The following is a 14,390-nucleotide window of genomic DNA, read 5'->3' as shown; positions in this document are numbered from 1 at the left end:
CCTTGAGCCTGCATCAGGATATTAGCCTACAATTTTCCTTTGGACTAAACCATCACTGCAACAAATCATTGGGCAGTAAAATGTTTTATTCAAACATCCATTCATCCAGTTACTTCCTCTTCCAAGGATGGGTTTGAAGGCTACAGGTCCAGGAGGAAAGCACTCAGACCTCATTCTGTCTGTCCTCAGTGGGAATAGTTAAAAAATTATATTTAAAAGGAGGTGTCCATGGAGGCATCCTAACTCAATATCCAAACCACCTGTTGACGTTTAAGAGCAGCAGCTCTGGTCATGGCTTGAAGACAAGAACAGAACCACATCATCGGCAAAAAGCTGAGACACTGAGGTTTCCACAACACCCTCCTCCCCAGGACTGTGCCTTAACTTCCTGTTTATTAACAGCGCAGGATCAGAGAGCCTGGCTGAGTTGTGTAACAGTCATTCGTAGAAATTATTAAGAAATAAAACCATATTACATGTATTTTACAGAGTAAAAGTAGCAGACTCAGAAACTTCAACAGCAGGCTTCTGGTTGCTGCTGTGCAGTGGAGCCTGAGATCCTCCATTCATCCGATTCTGCTGCCATCAACTCGAAGGCAACGTGTTGCTTAGGGACTGTATTTGGCTACTGGCTCCAAAACAATGGGACCACAACTGCCAAAACACAAATCAGCTGTGCTGAGTTTTATTTCTATACAACTGGCCCAATTCCATATCCTCCAATTGTGTTTGCCATTAAGAATGGCAGCCATTTTTAGCTTTGCTATGAGATATTATTAAAAGTAACAGCTTTCTTACAAAGACCCCAGGCTGACATGACATAAGAGGAAACATTAAAAAAAATTAACGAAGCACAACAAAGAAAGACCATTTAAGTTTTTTTTTTTTTAACCAAAAAAATGCATTTAAGTCAATAAATTGTCTTTGCTCAGAATCTTCATTTTTATTATAGCTCATTTAATAAAAGTTACGAAAGATGCTGTAAAAGCGGCATGAAAATAATTAGTGGGCCAGCTCTGGAACTAATTGGAGCACACCCACTCTATAAATGATATAAATCCTCCAGGAGGCTTTTACTGGCTGAGCCAAAGGCAAGTTGGCCTCAGCAGGCTCCTGAGAGGAAACCGCTGCTTTATATGATGCATGTTCTTCAGCAGAGCAGAACCTAACAGACAGAACCCAACTCTGCTGGTCACAGAGTTTAACTGGAGTATAATGTGGAACACGAGCTCTTATCTCCAGAGGAAAGCCCAATGGTTTGTCTTTTATTGGTGTAGCTGTGGTCTCCTCCTCGTAATGTTAAAAAGGTTTAAGGGTGGTCCATTTATCTAAAATAATGTCTAGCTTCCTACTATTTTCCATTCCTTCTTGATCTTTTCACGCTGTGAGAAATTTATGACAATACTGACGTAGTGATGCAAGAATCAGTGACCCTGATCATTAAGCTGGATCTGTGTGAGGGAATGACTGAGTCTGGGGAACATCTTCTCTCTGCAGCTTTTAGGAACTAGCAATCCTCTCTCGCTCGTTGTGCTTCTGGGGCTGAGTGCACTACAGTTACCAAATAAGGGCATTAAGGGAGGAATGCTGCTTTACATGGGAGACGATCTTTCCCTCTTTTTGTGGCCAAAATAGCTCAACTATGAAGGGCTTCTGTTTCAGATAGACCACTGTCTACTTGGTGATTACAGCAGGTGATGTCATCACTCCTGGACTGCTCATCGTGTGCATCCAGAGGTTTACACAATCAATGTGGGACTACAGTTCATTTTATCACACAAACTCAGATTGTGTAACTTAATTAGGAACAATAGGTTTTGCCATCAAAATATGAAATTTGTCTCATCAATAATCAAAATATTTTAAGCTGACTAGATGAGGTTATTGACCACCATTGATCAATTACAGTGGAATGATAAGTGCTAGAAAAACAAATACCTTTATTAAAGGATTAAAAGCAAAAAAGTTTATCTGTTAATCATTCCTATAAATGCTATTATTTTCCAGAAAAGATTTTTCCAGCACCATGGAGTGCCACGTCAAAATAGTTCTCGTCTGGACTCTGCAGCATTTAAAACTTTATTTTTTATTAACCTTTGCAATGTTTTGCTCTCAAATGTGTGTGTGTTTAACTTTGAATGCAAAAAAATAAAATAAAAATAGCTTCATGTACCTCTGGTTAATATTTTGTTGAAATGTGTGAAAACTCGTTAAATTTGAAACTTTTTTTACATAAGTGTTGCACTAGGCCTGTCACGATAACAAATTTTGCTGGGCAATTAATTGTCTCAGAAATTATTGCGATAAACGATAATATTGTTTGAAATTTGACAATAATTAGTCATTGCTGTTAAATTTAAATAGAAATGTTTATTTGTTTTGCATGTAGTACCTTTTTTGACCACTGGATGGCAGTATAAGACTGCTTGAACCGAAGGATGGATAGTGAGGGAGCAGCTCACTTTAAGAAACGCTTTAAGAAAAATGGGAGGGAGGCCCCTTGACGTGACATGGGCTGTCTCTCTTCAGTTCTCAAAATGGTGGACGCTCGGTGTGTTTTGAGCTCTTTAGCATAGCATTTGTCACATAAAGCTTTTAATAAAAAAACAAAACAAAATCAGTAAACAAGTTCTCAGCTTCTTTTGTCGAGAAAAACTTTTTATACAAAGGCACTAGTTTCTACCGTGAATTTTTGAGCTTCGACAAGACGGAGGTTTGTTCCAGAGGTCGACCTGTTAGCTTAGCTCGTAGCTTAGCTTCTCAGCTTAGCTGCTTTTAACGATCCAAAAACGCAATTTTGGACGGTTAAAACTGATTTTAAAGAGAAAAGAGAAAGGGAGGGGTCAGTAAAAAGCACCGGAGTTGAGCCTTTTGTCATCCAGTGTCTTCAGTAGAAAGAGAGCGACAGCAAACAACGATAACGCCGATAAATGAAAATGAGGTTGATAATTTTCATTTATCATGCGATTAATTGATTTATTGTTTATTGCGACAGGTCTATGTTGCACTTGTATAAATCAACAATATGATTAGATTAAAACCATGTGAATAAAATCTGGTTACTTCCAGAAAACATGGATTTAAAAACAAAAGTTCAAAACTGACATTTTGGTAATAAATATAAATACAACAGAGTTCAATGAGCTCCGTTAGAATAAGCTCATGAGTGCAGAGGGGTTTGGACAGGTCCGATCCTCAGAGTTAGGAGCACAAAACAACCATTGTGTCGACTGGTGGAGCACATGAAAGGGCCAAAGCACAATGCTGTGCACAGTTTAGGATCACTGTTACAATGAGAGGAAAACAACTGCACACTGGCCTGGGTGTGACTGGAGACACGTTGGAAACACGCACCCTCGCACGTTTCCTCGCATCGTCACGGCTAACAGCAGAGATCCAATGCATGGATCTACAAGCTACAGGCTCAGACACAGAGACGCTGTGAAGCTCCCGCCACGCTCACTGACGGGGAAACACTGGCTGAAAGACTGCCCCTGAACACACCACAGACTTTATGACACAATTATAAAGACATCTTCCGACAGCGTTAAGCTAACGGTTCCCTGGTCGCAAACAGGAACAGGTCCAACACTATTTCCATCATGAGAGAAGTGGAGGTGGTGGAGAAGTATAAATACCTTGGGGTTCACCTGGACAACAGACTGGACTGGAGATACAACAGTGAAGAGTCTACAAGAAGGGACAGAGCAGACTGTACTTCTTGAGGAAGATCAAGTCCTTCGTTTGCAGCAAGATGCTGCATATCGTCTATAATATATGTTGTAGAGAGCACCATCTCTTCTGCCGTCATCTGCTGGGGTAGCAGCAGCAGATCAAGTGACTTAAAAAGATCAACAAGCTCATAAAGAAGGCTGGCTCAGTTCTGGGGACTCCTCTAGAACCTTTGGAGATGATTGTACAATGAAGGATTCTTCATAAATGAAGAACATTATAGACAACCCTCAGCATCCTCTTCATCAGACTGTCATACACCAACTGAGTGTCTTCAGTCAGAGGCTTCTTCAGATCCGCTACAAGAGATCCTTCCTGCCCACAGACATCAGCATCTCTTTAATGAAACCAGGATGATGAGTTACAACAACATTTAATTTCCCTCTGGGATTGATAAAAGTATTTTTGTGATTTTCTAGTAACATTTTGAGATTTGTAATGAACATCTGACTAAACGTGTCATCCTATCTTGTAAAGCACTTAAAAATTAGTTTATTTATTTGTATAAACAAAAAAGAAAGCCTCTTGTGGTGGCTCCATTTTTCCACACTTCATATCAAAGTGAGGATCTGTGTGTTTGTGACGGGCAGGCTGGTAGTGTGTGTGGCCCCAGCCTGATCTCCAGTCAGATCAGCCATCTTGGGTTGGGTCACCCATGTCACATCCCCCTGGCCTGGTCACACACAAACAACAAACAGATCTGCAGCGGGCAGCGTTGACTTTCTCTCTATGGCTCTGAGTCATTTCAACACTCATCAATGCTCGATGATCATTTTTCACATTCTGGAGTTTGAAGCTGCTACCTTACCAACATTTTATTTGACAATTTTAAACCTTTCTAATGTTTTAGCACCACCTTGCTCCACATAGTTTCCATTGAGCTAGCACATTTGAAGAACTGCTGACATCAGGTTTACACTTTAGTGAACTTTTTAAGTTAGAAATGTTTAGTGTTGTCATCACATCAAGCAGATTCTACTGTACGATGTCAGCACTTGCCTACCTCATCTATCTGCTAAACCACAGGTGTCTAATCCTCGTCCTGAAGGGGCACCATCCTTCATGTTTTACTTGTTTCCCTGCTCCAACACACCTGCTTCAATTGTTAAATTACCTCTTGATGTTCTGCAGAAGCCTGTTAATCACGCATTGATTCAAATCAGGTGCATTGGAGCAGAGAAACCTCTAAAACCTGCAGGATAGTGACCATCAGGGGCCGGGATTGGACAACCCTGTGCTAAACAATGTCAACCATCTTAAACACAGTGGTTGTTTTTATGTGCAGTTCTAGAGTTAATCTCGTTAATCTGATACAGTAACTTCATTTAGTGGTCATTAAAAGTATTTTTTGGGATCTCAGCTTTTAATCCAGAATGACCTGATATTGCTGCAGCTGGCGTAAAGAAGGACCGGAGCACTTTATTACAGCTGTGTGAAACATCAGCTTCATTAAGTCTACCCTGTGAGCTTTCAGCACACTTCAGTGCGCTGTCCAAAGACCATACGTAACAGAAACAACCAGTCAGTGACGTGCACTGTTAATCACATCGTCATGCAAGGAGTTGGGAACAATCAACACTGTACGACATCAGAAATTATTCTAGAGTTAAAGCAAAGGAAGGATTGCTTTTATTTTATTTTAGACCGTTTTAATGGAGAATTGCATGTAAATAACTCCGTAATGTAAAACTGACAATCATTTTAAGAAGGTACAATCCACTTTGGTCTGAGCTGCATTTGAACTGGCCGTTAGCTCATCATTCCTGTTGAAGCTAAAGGGGTAGTCTGGTCATTTTTCAAGTAATGTTCTGTCGAATCAGCAGTCAGGACCATTTTCCATGTCGGCTGATTCCAGTACAAGTTTAGATCCTGCCCCATTCATGCACCGTATTTTTTGCCTTATAAGTCGCGGCTTTTAGCATAATGTGCATGCCCTGCGACTTATAGGCCGAAGCAAGGTATTTATGGATTGTTTCCCACATTTACAAAAAAAATAAATACAATTTTTTGGCTGAGATATGACCAATTTCATTCATTTTGACTGAAAATATTGAACACTGCCATTTTCAGCTGCTAGATGGCATTCAAGTTGTATGGCATGCCATTGTGTCATGTAATAGGTAAAAGTGGCTATTAATGACACAATCGGCTTGCCATAGCCTGCCACCATTGTCCAGCTCACTTGGAGCAACCGTCAAGTCAGCTTCATTTCACTGCTCTGGTGAAATGAAGCTGATTTAACCATTAAAGTGTATTTATTAAGGAAAAGTTCAACTGAGACACACCTTTACTATAAAGTCGAGCAAACAAATAATTGTTTTTAAGTGTTAAACTTGTTAAATTCTTGTTAAAGTCCTACCGTGCACGCTCCTGTGGCCGCCATTTGGCAGCCAATCGATTTTTGGCACAACACCGGCCCACATTTCCAGGTCGTCAGCGGTGACGTGTAACAAACGCGATGCGTCAGTGGTGACGCATAATAGATGCAACATATGTGGCGAAGCAACGTATTTACAGATTTTTCCATTTTATTAGACATATTTGGACTGATGCGACTTATAGGGTGGAGCGACGTGTACAGCAGAAAATATGGTAAACAAAACATTTCTGCTGGTAAAAAAAATAAAATACATCTATGAGAATAATCTTTCAGGTGTTGCTGATTCATATGATTTTTACCTTGCAGTTGTATGTTGAAACGTTTATTTTTTCCAACATGTTTAAGTGTTATTGGTTAGTAAATGTTTAACAGAATGCTAATTAACTAGAACATCACTTAAAGCCCACTTTACTTTAGCTGTAACATTCAAAGAAATGGGCAGGTGTGTGCAGCGAAATCCACGCCCCACTCACCGACTCGTCCAGGGCAAAGCGCAGGCAGCCATGTTCATACAGCACAAAGAATCGCCGCTGCCATTTCTGGAAGCAGAACCAGATGCATATCAGAGCAGCCCGATCGGAGGGTCAGTCCCAAACGATGGGGCGCGACTCTTCTCAGGTTAGTCTCGGTGAAAGCACTTTGTTGAATAATTACACACACTTACCCGGGATCTCTGCATTGGATTGTCAAAGTCAGTTCCCTCAGGGGCCAAGCACAGCCATCCAGCATAAATAGGCTTGGCCTGTAAAACAACATGAGAGAGGAGGGAAAAAAACAACCGTTTAGGTAATCATTAAAAATGGGGAAAGAGCGTGAGCTGAGGGGGGAGGAAAGAATGAAGCTGGTTGGGTTTAATTGAAAAATGCCTTTTGGGATCCAGATGTTGTTCTGTTCCTGCAGTCACACAACCAGTTTGCTATCCTCACCATGTAATCATGTCTATGTCATGACACGCGAGTGAAACAAGAAAAAACAAGACAAACTGGCTGGAATCACACTTTAAACACCTTTTAAATAGAGTTCTTTTTGGCCCCTTTTGAAAAAAACATAAAACCATAAACATAAGGGGAGCAGGGAGACCCTTTAAACAACCGCTCTCCCCATGACAGTCTTTAAATGTGAACCATTACCAAGCAGCCCCCACACCACCTGCAGTCTCAGCTGGAAGGTAAGGAGACGCAGTCTGTAGCTTCCATCCCTGGATGGGTCATTATAGCGTGACACTGCGTGCCTGCAATAAATCTATACATGCCTGACTGAACCTGTGTGGACTTGCTTCTGAAGGTAGTTTTGATGAGCTGAACCTACTGAATAAATTATTATGCAGGAGGAGCTCATAAATCAAGTGTGGAAGAAAAACAAAGAAAGACAACCAATGTCCCCAGTGTCCTGATGTGTACCAGCTGGACAGAAGACTGGTTGTGTGAAGAGGGGGTGACAAGATGTACAGACTCTCCTCGGTAGATTGTTTCCTTTTCCCTGCAGAGCCTATTAATCTACCCCAAAGAAAAAAAAAACATTTACACTATTACCTTATATTTGACTCAATGATGATGATGATGTAGAAGTCTGTAAAATCAGTTTTCTTAACCACGACTACATTTTTCACTGTAAGTTCAATTGAACGGCTTTCAGCTGCAATAACAGGTTTCTACTGAGATTACAAGCACGCTCCTGCAAAGCTTTACCTAAAACACGAATAATTTAGTTATTTTTATTAAACGTTTACTCTGAACATTTAAAAAGTCTGTAATAAACTCATGTCTTGTTTCTGCTGACCTATTTTCATATGAACATGTTTGCTGAAGTTAAAAGCCATCGCTGATCTGATGTGTTGCAGTTCTGGTCAACTACCGTAATTTCCAGACTATTGAGCACACCCAAATATAAGCTGTGCCCACTAAATTCAAGTTCATTAAATAAAAAAATACAATTTTCATTTTGTACATCATAGGCTGCACTTGTCTATAAGCTGTAGGGGTTTATGTTGTAACATGAGATATTTACACAGAAATATTTTTAAACACTTTTAATTAAATACGTACCGTAACATACACAAATACGTACAGTAAATGTTTTTTCTGAACAGTGCCTCAGCTGGTTAAATTAAATCCCCCTGGCCTGGTCACACACAAACAACAAACAGATCTGCAGCGGGCAGCGTTGACTTTCTCTCTATGGCTCTGAGTCATTTCAACACTCACCAATGCTCGATGATCATTTTTCACATTCTGGAGTTTGAAGCTGCTACCTTACCAACATTTTATTTGACAATTTTAAACCTTTCTAATGTTTTAGCACCACCTTGCTCCACATAGTTTCCATTGAGCTAGCACATTTGAAGAACTGCTGACATCAGGTTTACACTTTAGTGAACTTTTTAAGTTAGAAATGTTTAGTGTTGTCATCACATCAAGAGGTTAAATTAAATAAAGAAATACAGTGGCCTACAGGAAATGTCAACCTTATGTGCAGCAGCTCTATTTTCTTTTTCGACAGCCAGATCGATGGCTTTTAACTTGAAAGCTGCATCATGTGTATTTATTTGTGTGTTTTTATGATGAGGGTCTGAGCATGAAGCGCAAAATAACTGAGCTGAAGAATTTAGTGCGAGTGTGTTTGATTTATGATAATTCATTTTGGTCCAATGTGACCTGTTTGGTAATTTCATTGGTCAGATTTTTTTTTAACCTTTATTTATACAGGTAGTCTCATTGAGTCACATGCACCCACCCCTCAAGAGAGATGTGTATTGGACAGCTATGAGAGCACCCGGGTGTGACGAGGCTAAATGTTTTGGCGGCATGAAGCTCGTTAGCCTGTATAAAAAAAAACAATTTAAATCCATAAATTAGCTGCAGCATAGTATAAGTCGCGGGGTTCAAAGCCTGTGAAAAAGTAGCGGCTTATAGTACGGAAATTACAGTATGTATCAACAAAACTAACCAAAGGTGGTGGTTGTTGTTCCAAATCGTAGATTTTTTTTTTTTACTATGTTGTTCTGTGACAATCTTAATTTTTGATAAGCCATCATAAGTTTTACAGCTGAAAATGGAAAATACATTCATGCAGATGTGCTTAAGAATTCTGAACAGCACATACTCCCTTATCTCATTACAACTGTAGTTATTTGTGGCCCAAAGAGGGCAACTTGAAGGTGAAGACAATGATCATGAGGTTAACTTCAAACATAACCTTACGGTCGTGGCAGCAGATCATTTAAAAAGTTGGAAGCTACAGCATGGTGTCCTTAAGCAACTTCAGCTTCACAATACAACAGACTTGTGGTATGAATAAGACGTTTAATTTGTTTGGTCTGTGTTCAACAGCTTGATCAGAAATGTGATGATTAGAAAACATCTGCTGTGATGCATCACCTGAGCTTATAAACCTGTTTTTGTGATTCTTTAAGCAGCTGCTACATTATGATGAGATCAAACTAATGACTTGCGATTTTAAAATATTTATTTCTGTATCTGCCAGTTGTGGTTTTGATTAGGTTGGAAAAAGTATCATAACTTCTTGCCAGTCTAAAGAAATGGGCTGAACTGCATACATTTGTGCTGAGCAATAAAACGACAGCGCTGTCTGACGGCAGCCCAGCCCGGAGTCAGCGGACAGAAAGTTTGACACTCGGCTGAAAAAGAATGAGCTGGATTGAAAATGATCAGTGTGCATTACAGTGTCCTGGTTTTCAACATTACTGTTTTCATGGACTGGAACTGAACATGGAACAGTGATTCCTCTACTAGTTGTGGGGTGGGGGTAGCAGAGTGCTACGATGCTGGCCGGTGTCTACGGGGGTTGGTGATTTGGCTCTGTTTACATGAGAACAACCTCTGGAAACATTAGCGTTTTTTCAATGGTTATTGGGGGTAATAAGTAAAAAAAAAAAAAAAAAAAAAAAGAGCGGGTTTACACAAACACGCTGTGGTTTCCATGTCTGTCTGACAGTCTGTCAGTTGGGTTGCCAGATAAGAAATGATGAACTATAGTACTGTGGCTTTAAAATTATAGCATTTTGACCTAAACTGTCATATGTGCTGAGTAAAAAGATATTCTAAGACGAGGTGTGTGTTGTGTTTGTTGAACATGTGCACAAAAAAGGAGGGGATAAATAGGACATTTAAATTTATCTAGAAGCAGTCACTGCGCATGCAGCGTCTGCATGACCATTACGTCCGAACTGGTGAACACACCAACGTCTCTTTGGACCCTGGATTTTATTAGTTTTGCTCCTACATGCTGAAAAACGATGAGTAGCACAAAAACTCTCTACCATTTATTACAAATGTTGTTAGTGCAGAAAAACTTAATCCTGCTAATGAACTTCAGTGTTTCCCCTAGTTAACTTATCATGGCAGGTTGCTCATCTCTTCCATGACTTTTGCTGATTGGGGGTGGGGGGGAAGACACATGTCTGAGCGCAATTTGTACCAACAGTTTTTAACTGAATTGAATTGAATTAAATCTCTGATAAACACAACTTGATGAACCAAATTCTACAAAAACATCTATATTTAATTTTTTTTTATAGTTTTCTTTATCATTTGATGTATTTACACTCATTGTGTCTATATTTATTGTTCAATTCAGATATGTGGTTTTGTTTCTTGTATACAGATTATTTTATTTTAGCTTTGACTTACAGTTTAATTCTTGTTTGTGATTTGTACATCTGTGGGTTAGAATAAAGCTGAACTAAAGGCCGTATCTCTTCTATGAACATGTCTGAGGGAAATATTCCTGAGGCACCCAAACATTTTGTATCTTTTTATGATTTTTCAGATGAGATATCTTTAACAGATTATTTAATAGTCAATAAAGTGAAAACAGGATTCCATGATAAAGCTGGGACCGTTGTGAGTGAGAGGACAATCTGCATGTGAATCCAGATCACAGAACACCTCAACAAACCCCACACTCTGTTCTTTGAATTGAGAAAGCTCCTCAGATGAGAAGCGAAACATCTTCAGATACAAAATAAAGTCCAGTTGTTTTTGTCTTCAACAATTTCTACATTTTGTTTTGTTTGTTTTTTGAACCCGTCCAGAGGATCTGACTTAATTTTTGGATTGTGGCTTTAACCTTTTTTGGATTTACCATGTCCTGAATGACTGATAATCTTCACCAGCAATTTGTGAAAGAGAAGTGGCATCATGATTTTGATTTGTATATTTCTTACTCACAGGCTTTCAAATCACTTAAGCTCTTCTAAAAATCTCCATTCCAGCTTGTTAAATTACATTGGGCTCAGAGAGAAAGCTCATAAGCTCAGACAAAAGGGATGTGGAACACTTTTCCTTTGGGAAACTATACAGCTTTCCTGACCCCACACTTCCTGTCTCTTTGTGTGACGCCAACTCCCACTTCTTTAGTCCCATCACATCCATGCCTGTTATTCTCCATTTCTCCCACATCTGTGTAAAACTTCACATTTCTCTATCCTATAACACAGTCTTACTTCCAGCTACCTCTGCTGGACAGTGACTCCTATTCGTGGATGGTGAGAAGACCAGACCTGATCTCATCACACAGCAGGGGTAAATTATCAGGAATACTGAGTGAAAACCGGGACAACGGATGGGGGGGGGGGGGGGGGAACCAGTGGGAAAAATAACGTGGAACACAGTCTGTTAAAAAATAAAAAAATCTCAGGCCTCAGTAGATGCCCTTCCCCCAGCCCACCTTTTATTCGTCTGTTGAACAGTCTGTTTATATTGGAGACCGTCCTTCAGACATTAAGCTCCACGCTCTTTGCATAACTTTTCGATTTGATCTTTTTCAAAGCCAATCCCTTTAAGCTCAGATGAACTCACATTTAATTTAGGACTCAAATTCACTTAGCTAAATCACCTATTCATGTTCTTTTAACCACATTAGACAGCCCTACTGGGACTTTCTTCATGCTGGGTTACTGGGTTCATCTCTTCTGAAAATAGGGAACATTTAACAAATCCCTTCTCTCCACCTTAAATCTATTGAGCAAAGCTTACAAGTTGCACCCTGTTTATGTGATTACATAATACTGGCCTGGTGGCACAGACTGGTTGTAAGGTTGTCCAGAAAGAACCCTCACAAACCTGCTTGTTCAACTGCAGACTGTTTGGACAGGAGACAAACTGGAGGTGCTTAGAAGTCTGTGAGTGATGAGAACGACAGCAGTGGGTGAAGACAACAAGCCTCTCTGGAGTGTTGTTATGCAGGGTGTGGGAGAGTGAGGGCCAGGTCACAGAGAGACTAAAGGAAGTGATGTAAACACAGACTACAAGATAGCGCAGCTACTTAGCACTGCTGCCCATTAGCAAAAAATGTCCTAGGGTTGAAATTCAGCAGAGTCCTTTTGTGTTGGCTTCTTCTGGGTGCTCCATTCTCCTCTCACAGCCCAAAAATACACATTGGGCTACTTAAGACAATTTAAATTGACACTGGTAGAAGCCTGTGTGTGCATTGTTTTTTGTCTTGTATGTGTGCTGTGCTTGTGATGGACTGGGGTGACCTGCCCAGCTTCAATCTCCAAAAGAGGTTAATGCAAACCATATTTACCTTTGTAAATAGGTAATACTTAAATATCACCATAGACTTTTTATCATTACCATAGACCTATACACTGGTAATAATTTTGCAATAGTTATCTACATGGAATTTTATGGTTATTTGTGAGCGCTAATAGCAGCAGCAGTAAGGTGTAGCACTTCTGAGGCAGTCAAAGGTTAAATAATACAGGAAAATTACTGCTGGCCTGGGCTGCACCACAAGTGCTACAGCCAGTGTTTCTGCTGCTATCTGCCCTTGCAAAATACCACAATACTCATGTAATGAGAAACTGACCACAGTGTTTATAACAGCCTTCGACATAGCACGAACTGCGGACGTTTAAGAGATCAAAGTTGTTTTAAGATGATCGATGTCGATGCAGCTCTACCAAAATTTAAATTATTCAAAAACTGAAATGGTGCAACAATGGTTCAGAAGAGAAATGTAAGTTTTCAACAAACCCCACTTTAAAATGGCCAGAATATCCCTTTAACACCCCCCCCCCCCACACACACACACAAAATGCTGTTTGGTTCTTGTGCTGCGTTCAAGGACCCATCTGGGCTTCATTTGGGATTAGTTACAGGATACAGCTCAGACTAAACTAACGATGAGGAGTTTTAAGTTATTCTTTGCTCCGCTGTACTTCTGTGGAGCTTCCTCTTTAACTCCAAACACAATTTGTTCATTTTAAATGTGGATAAAAAAAAAAGATCAAAACGCATTTAACCAGAAGCCCAGTGTGTTGGAGGAAAATATTATATCAATTCAGGAAAGAACCCCTTTGCTTTAACGTTCAGTTAAAGCAAACATTTATTTATAATTAGTGTTTTAAGCTGCTCACCTGAGTCAGATCCTGGTCGGTCAGTAGATGTAGCTCCCGGGGTTTGAAGCAATTCTGACATTTACTTTTGTTGAAGAAGTTCGCCTGAAATTTTCTGCAGGGGTTTTCCTTTGCTGTAGACATTGTATTCTCCCACGTTTAACCAAACACCCAGACGAGAAATCTCCTCTTGAGGACCTTAACCCAGTTGTGATCCCGCTGTTTTCCTGCCCGTTTAGACCCAAAAAGCTCCAGCGTTCAGACGCATTTTTAAAAGAACACCGTGGGAGCGAAATATTTCCGAGCAGCAAATGTTGCTTCGTCAGTCCGACTGGATCCACGTCCAAGCTGCCATCTTCCCGTATCCCAGTAACTGATGAAAGCTTTTCAGTCCATGGCCTCCAACCACAAAGCAAAGTGGCGACAAGGTAGCTAATATCCTGTTAGCTTGCCAGTGGATTTTAGGATCAATAGCCGGATGGCGTAAACGACTAAAACAACAATTTCACGAAACTACTTGCCTTCCGAGCTCAGGAGGAATAGCACATTTAAAGAACCGACTCCCGTAAGCACCAAAACTATAAAAAGAAAAAAAGCTTGCAGTCAAACATCAAGCTACAATCCCATCCGCAGCAGAGGGTCCATCAAAGTTCATCCAGAGCCTCTTCGCTATGCTAGTCTGGTTAGCAATCCAAGCTAGCACGCAGATACTAATAAAATCCTCTCCTGGCTCGCATCTTCAGCTCGTCCTGTGGAAAGGACGGAACAAAAGCCTTAAAATTACAAATGATTTGCTTTCGGCTGCAATAACTGCATGCAGGGTAACGATCTCTCGGTCAGTCACAGAAGTGGGAATAAGCACTTAAGATTTGGTTCATGACTAGCCCCTCACAGCGGAAACCGCTTTATTTTCTTCTT

At 40.3% G+C, this 14,390-nt stretch overlaps 1 protein-coding gene across 2 annotated transcripts in view; it reads right to left on the bottom strand.

Moving 5' to 3' along the window:
• LOC119423890 (myosin phosphatase Rho interacting protein) overlaps positions 1-14,390 on the bottom strand; it is a gene marked incomplete at its 3' end in the record, with an annotated part of 63,513 nt that extends 49,123 nt beyond the window's left edge. For both annotated transcript variants that reach the window (XM_037691315.1, XM_037691316.1), the window contains 3 exon segments: positions 6,586-6,651; positions 6,777-6,854; positions 13,494-14,390. In XM_037691315.1, the coding sequence (XP_037547243.1) occupies positions 6,586-6,651; positions 6,777-6,854; positions 13,494-13,616 (267 nt within the window).

Source organism: Nematolebias whitei, chromosome 17, assembly GCF_014905685.2.
Source record: "Nematolebias whitei isolate Nwh7 chromosome 17, NemWhi1, whole genome shotgun sequence".
NCBI classification, from domain to species: Eukaryota; Metazoa; Chordata; class Actinopteri; order Cyprinodontiformes; family Rivulidae; genus Nematolebias; species Nematolebias whitei.
This window is presented reverse-complemented; position numbering and strand designations above follow the sequence as displayed.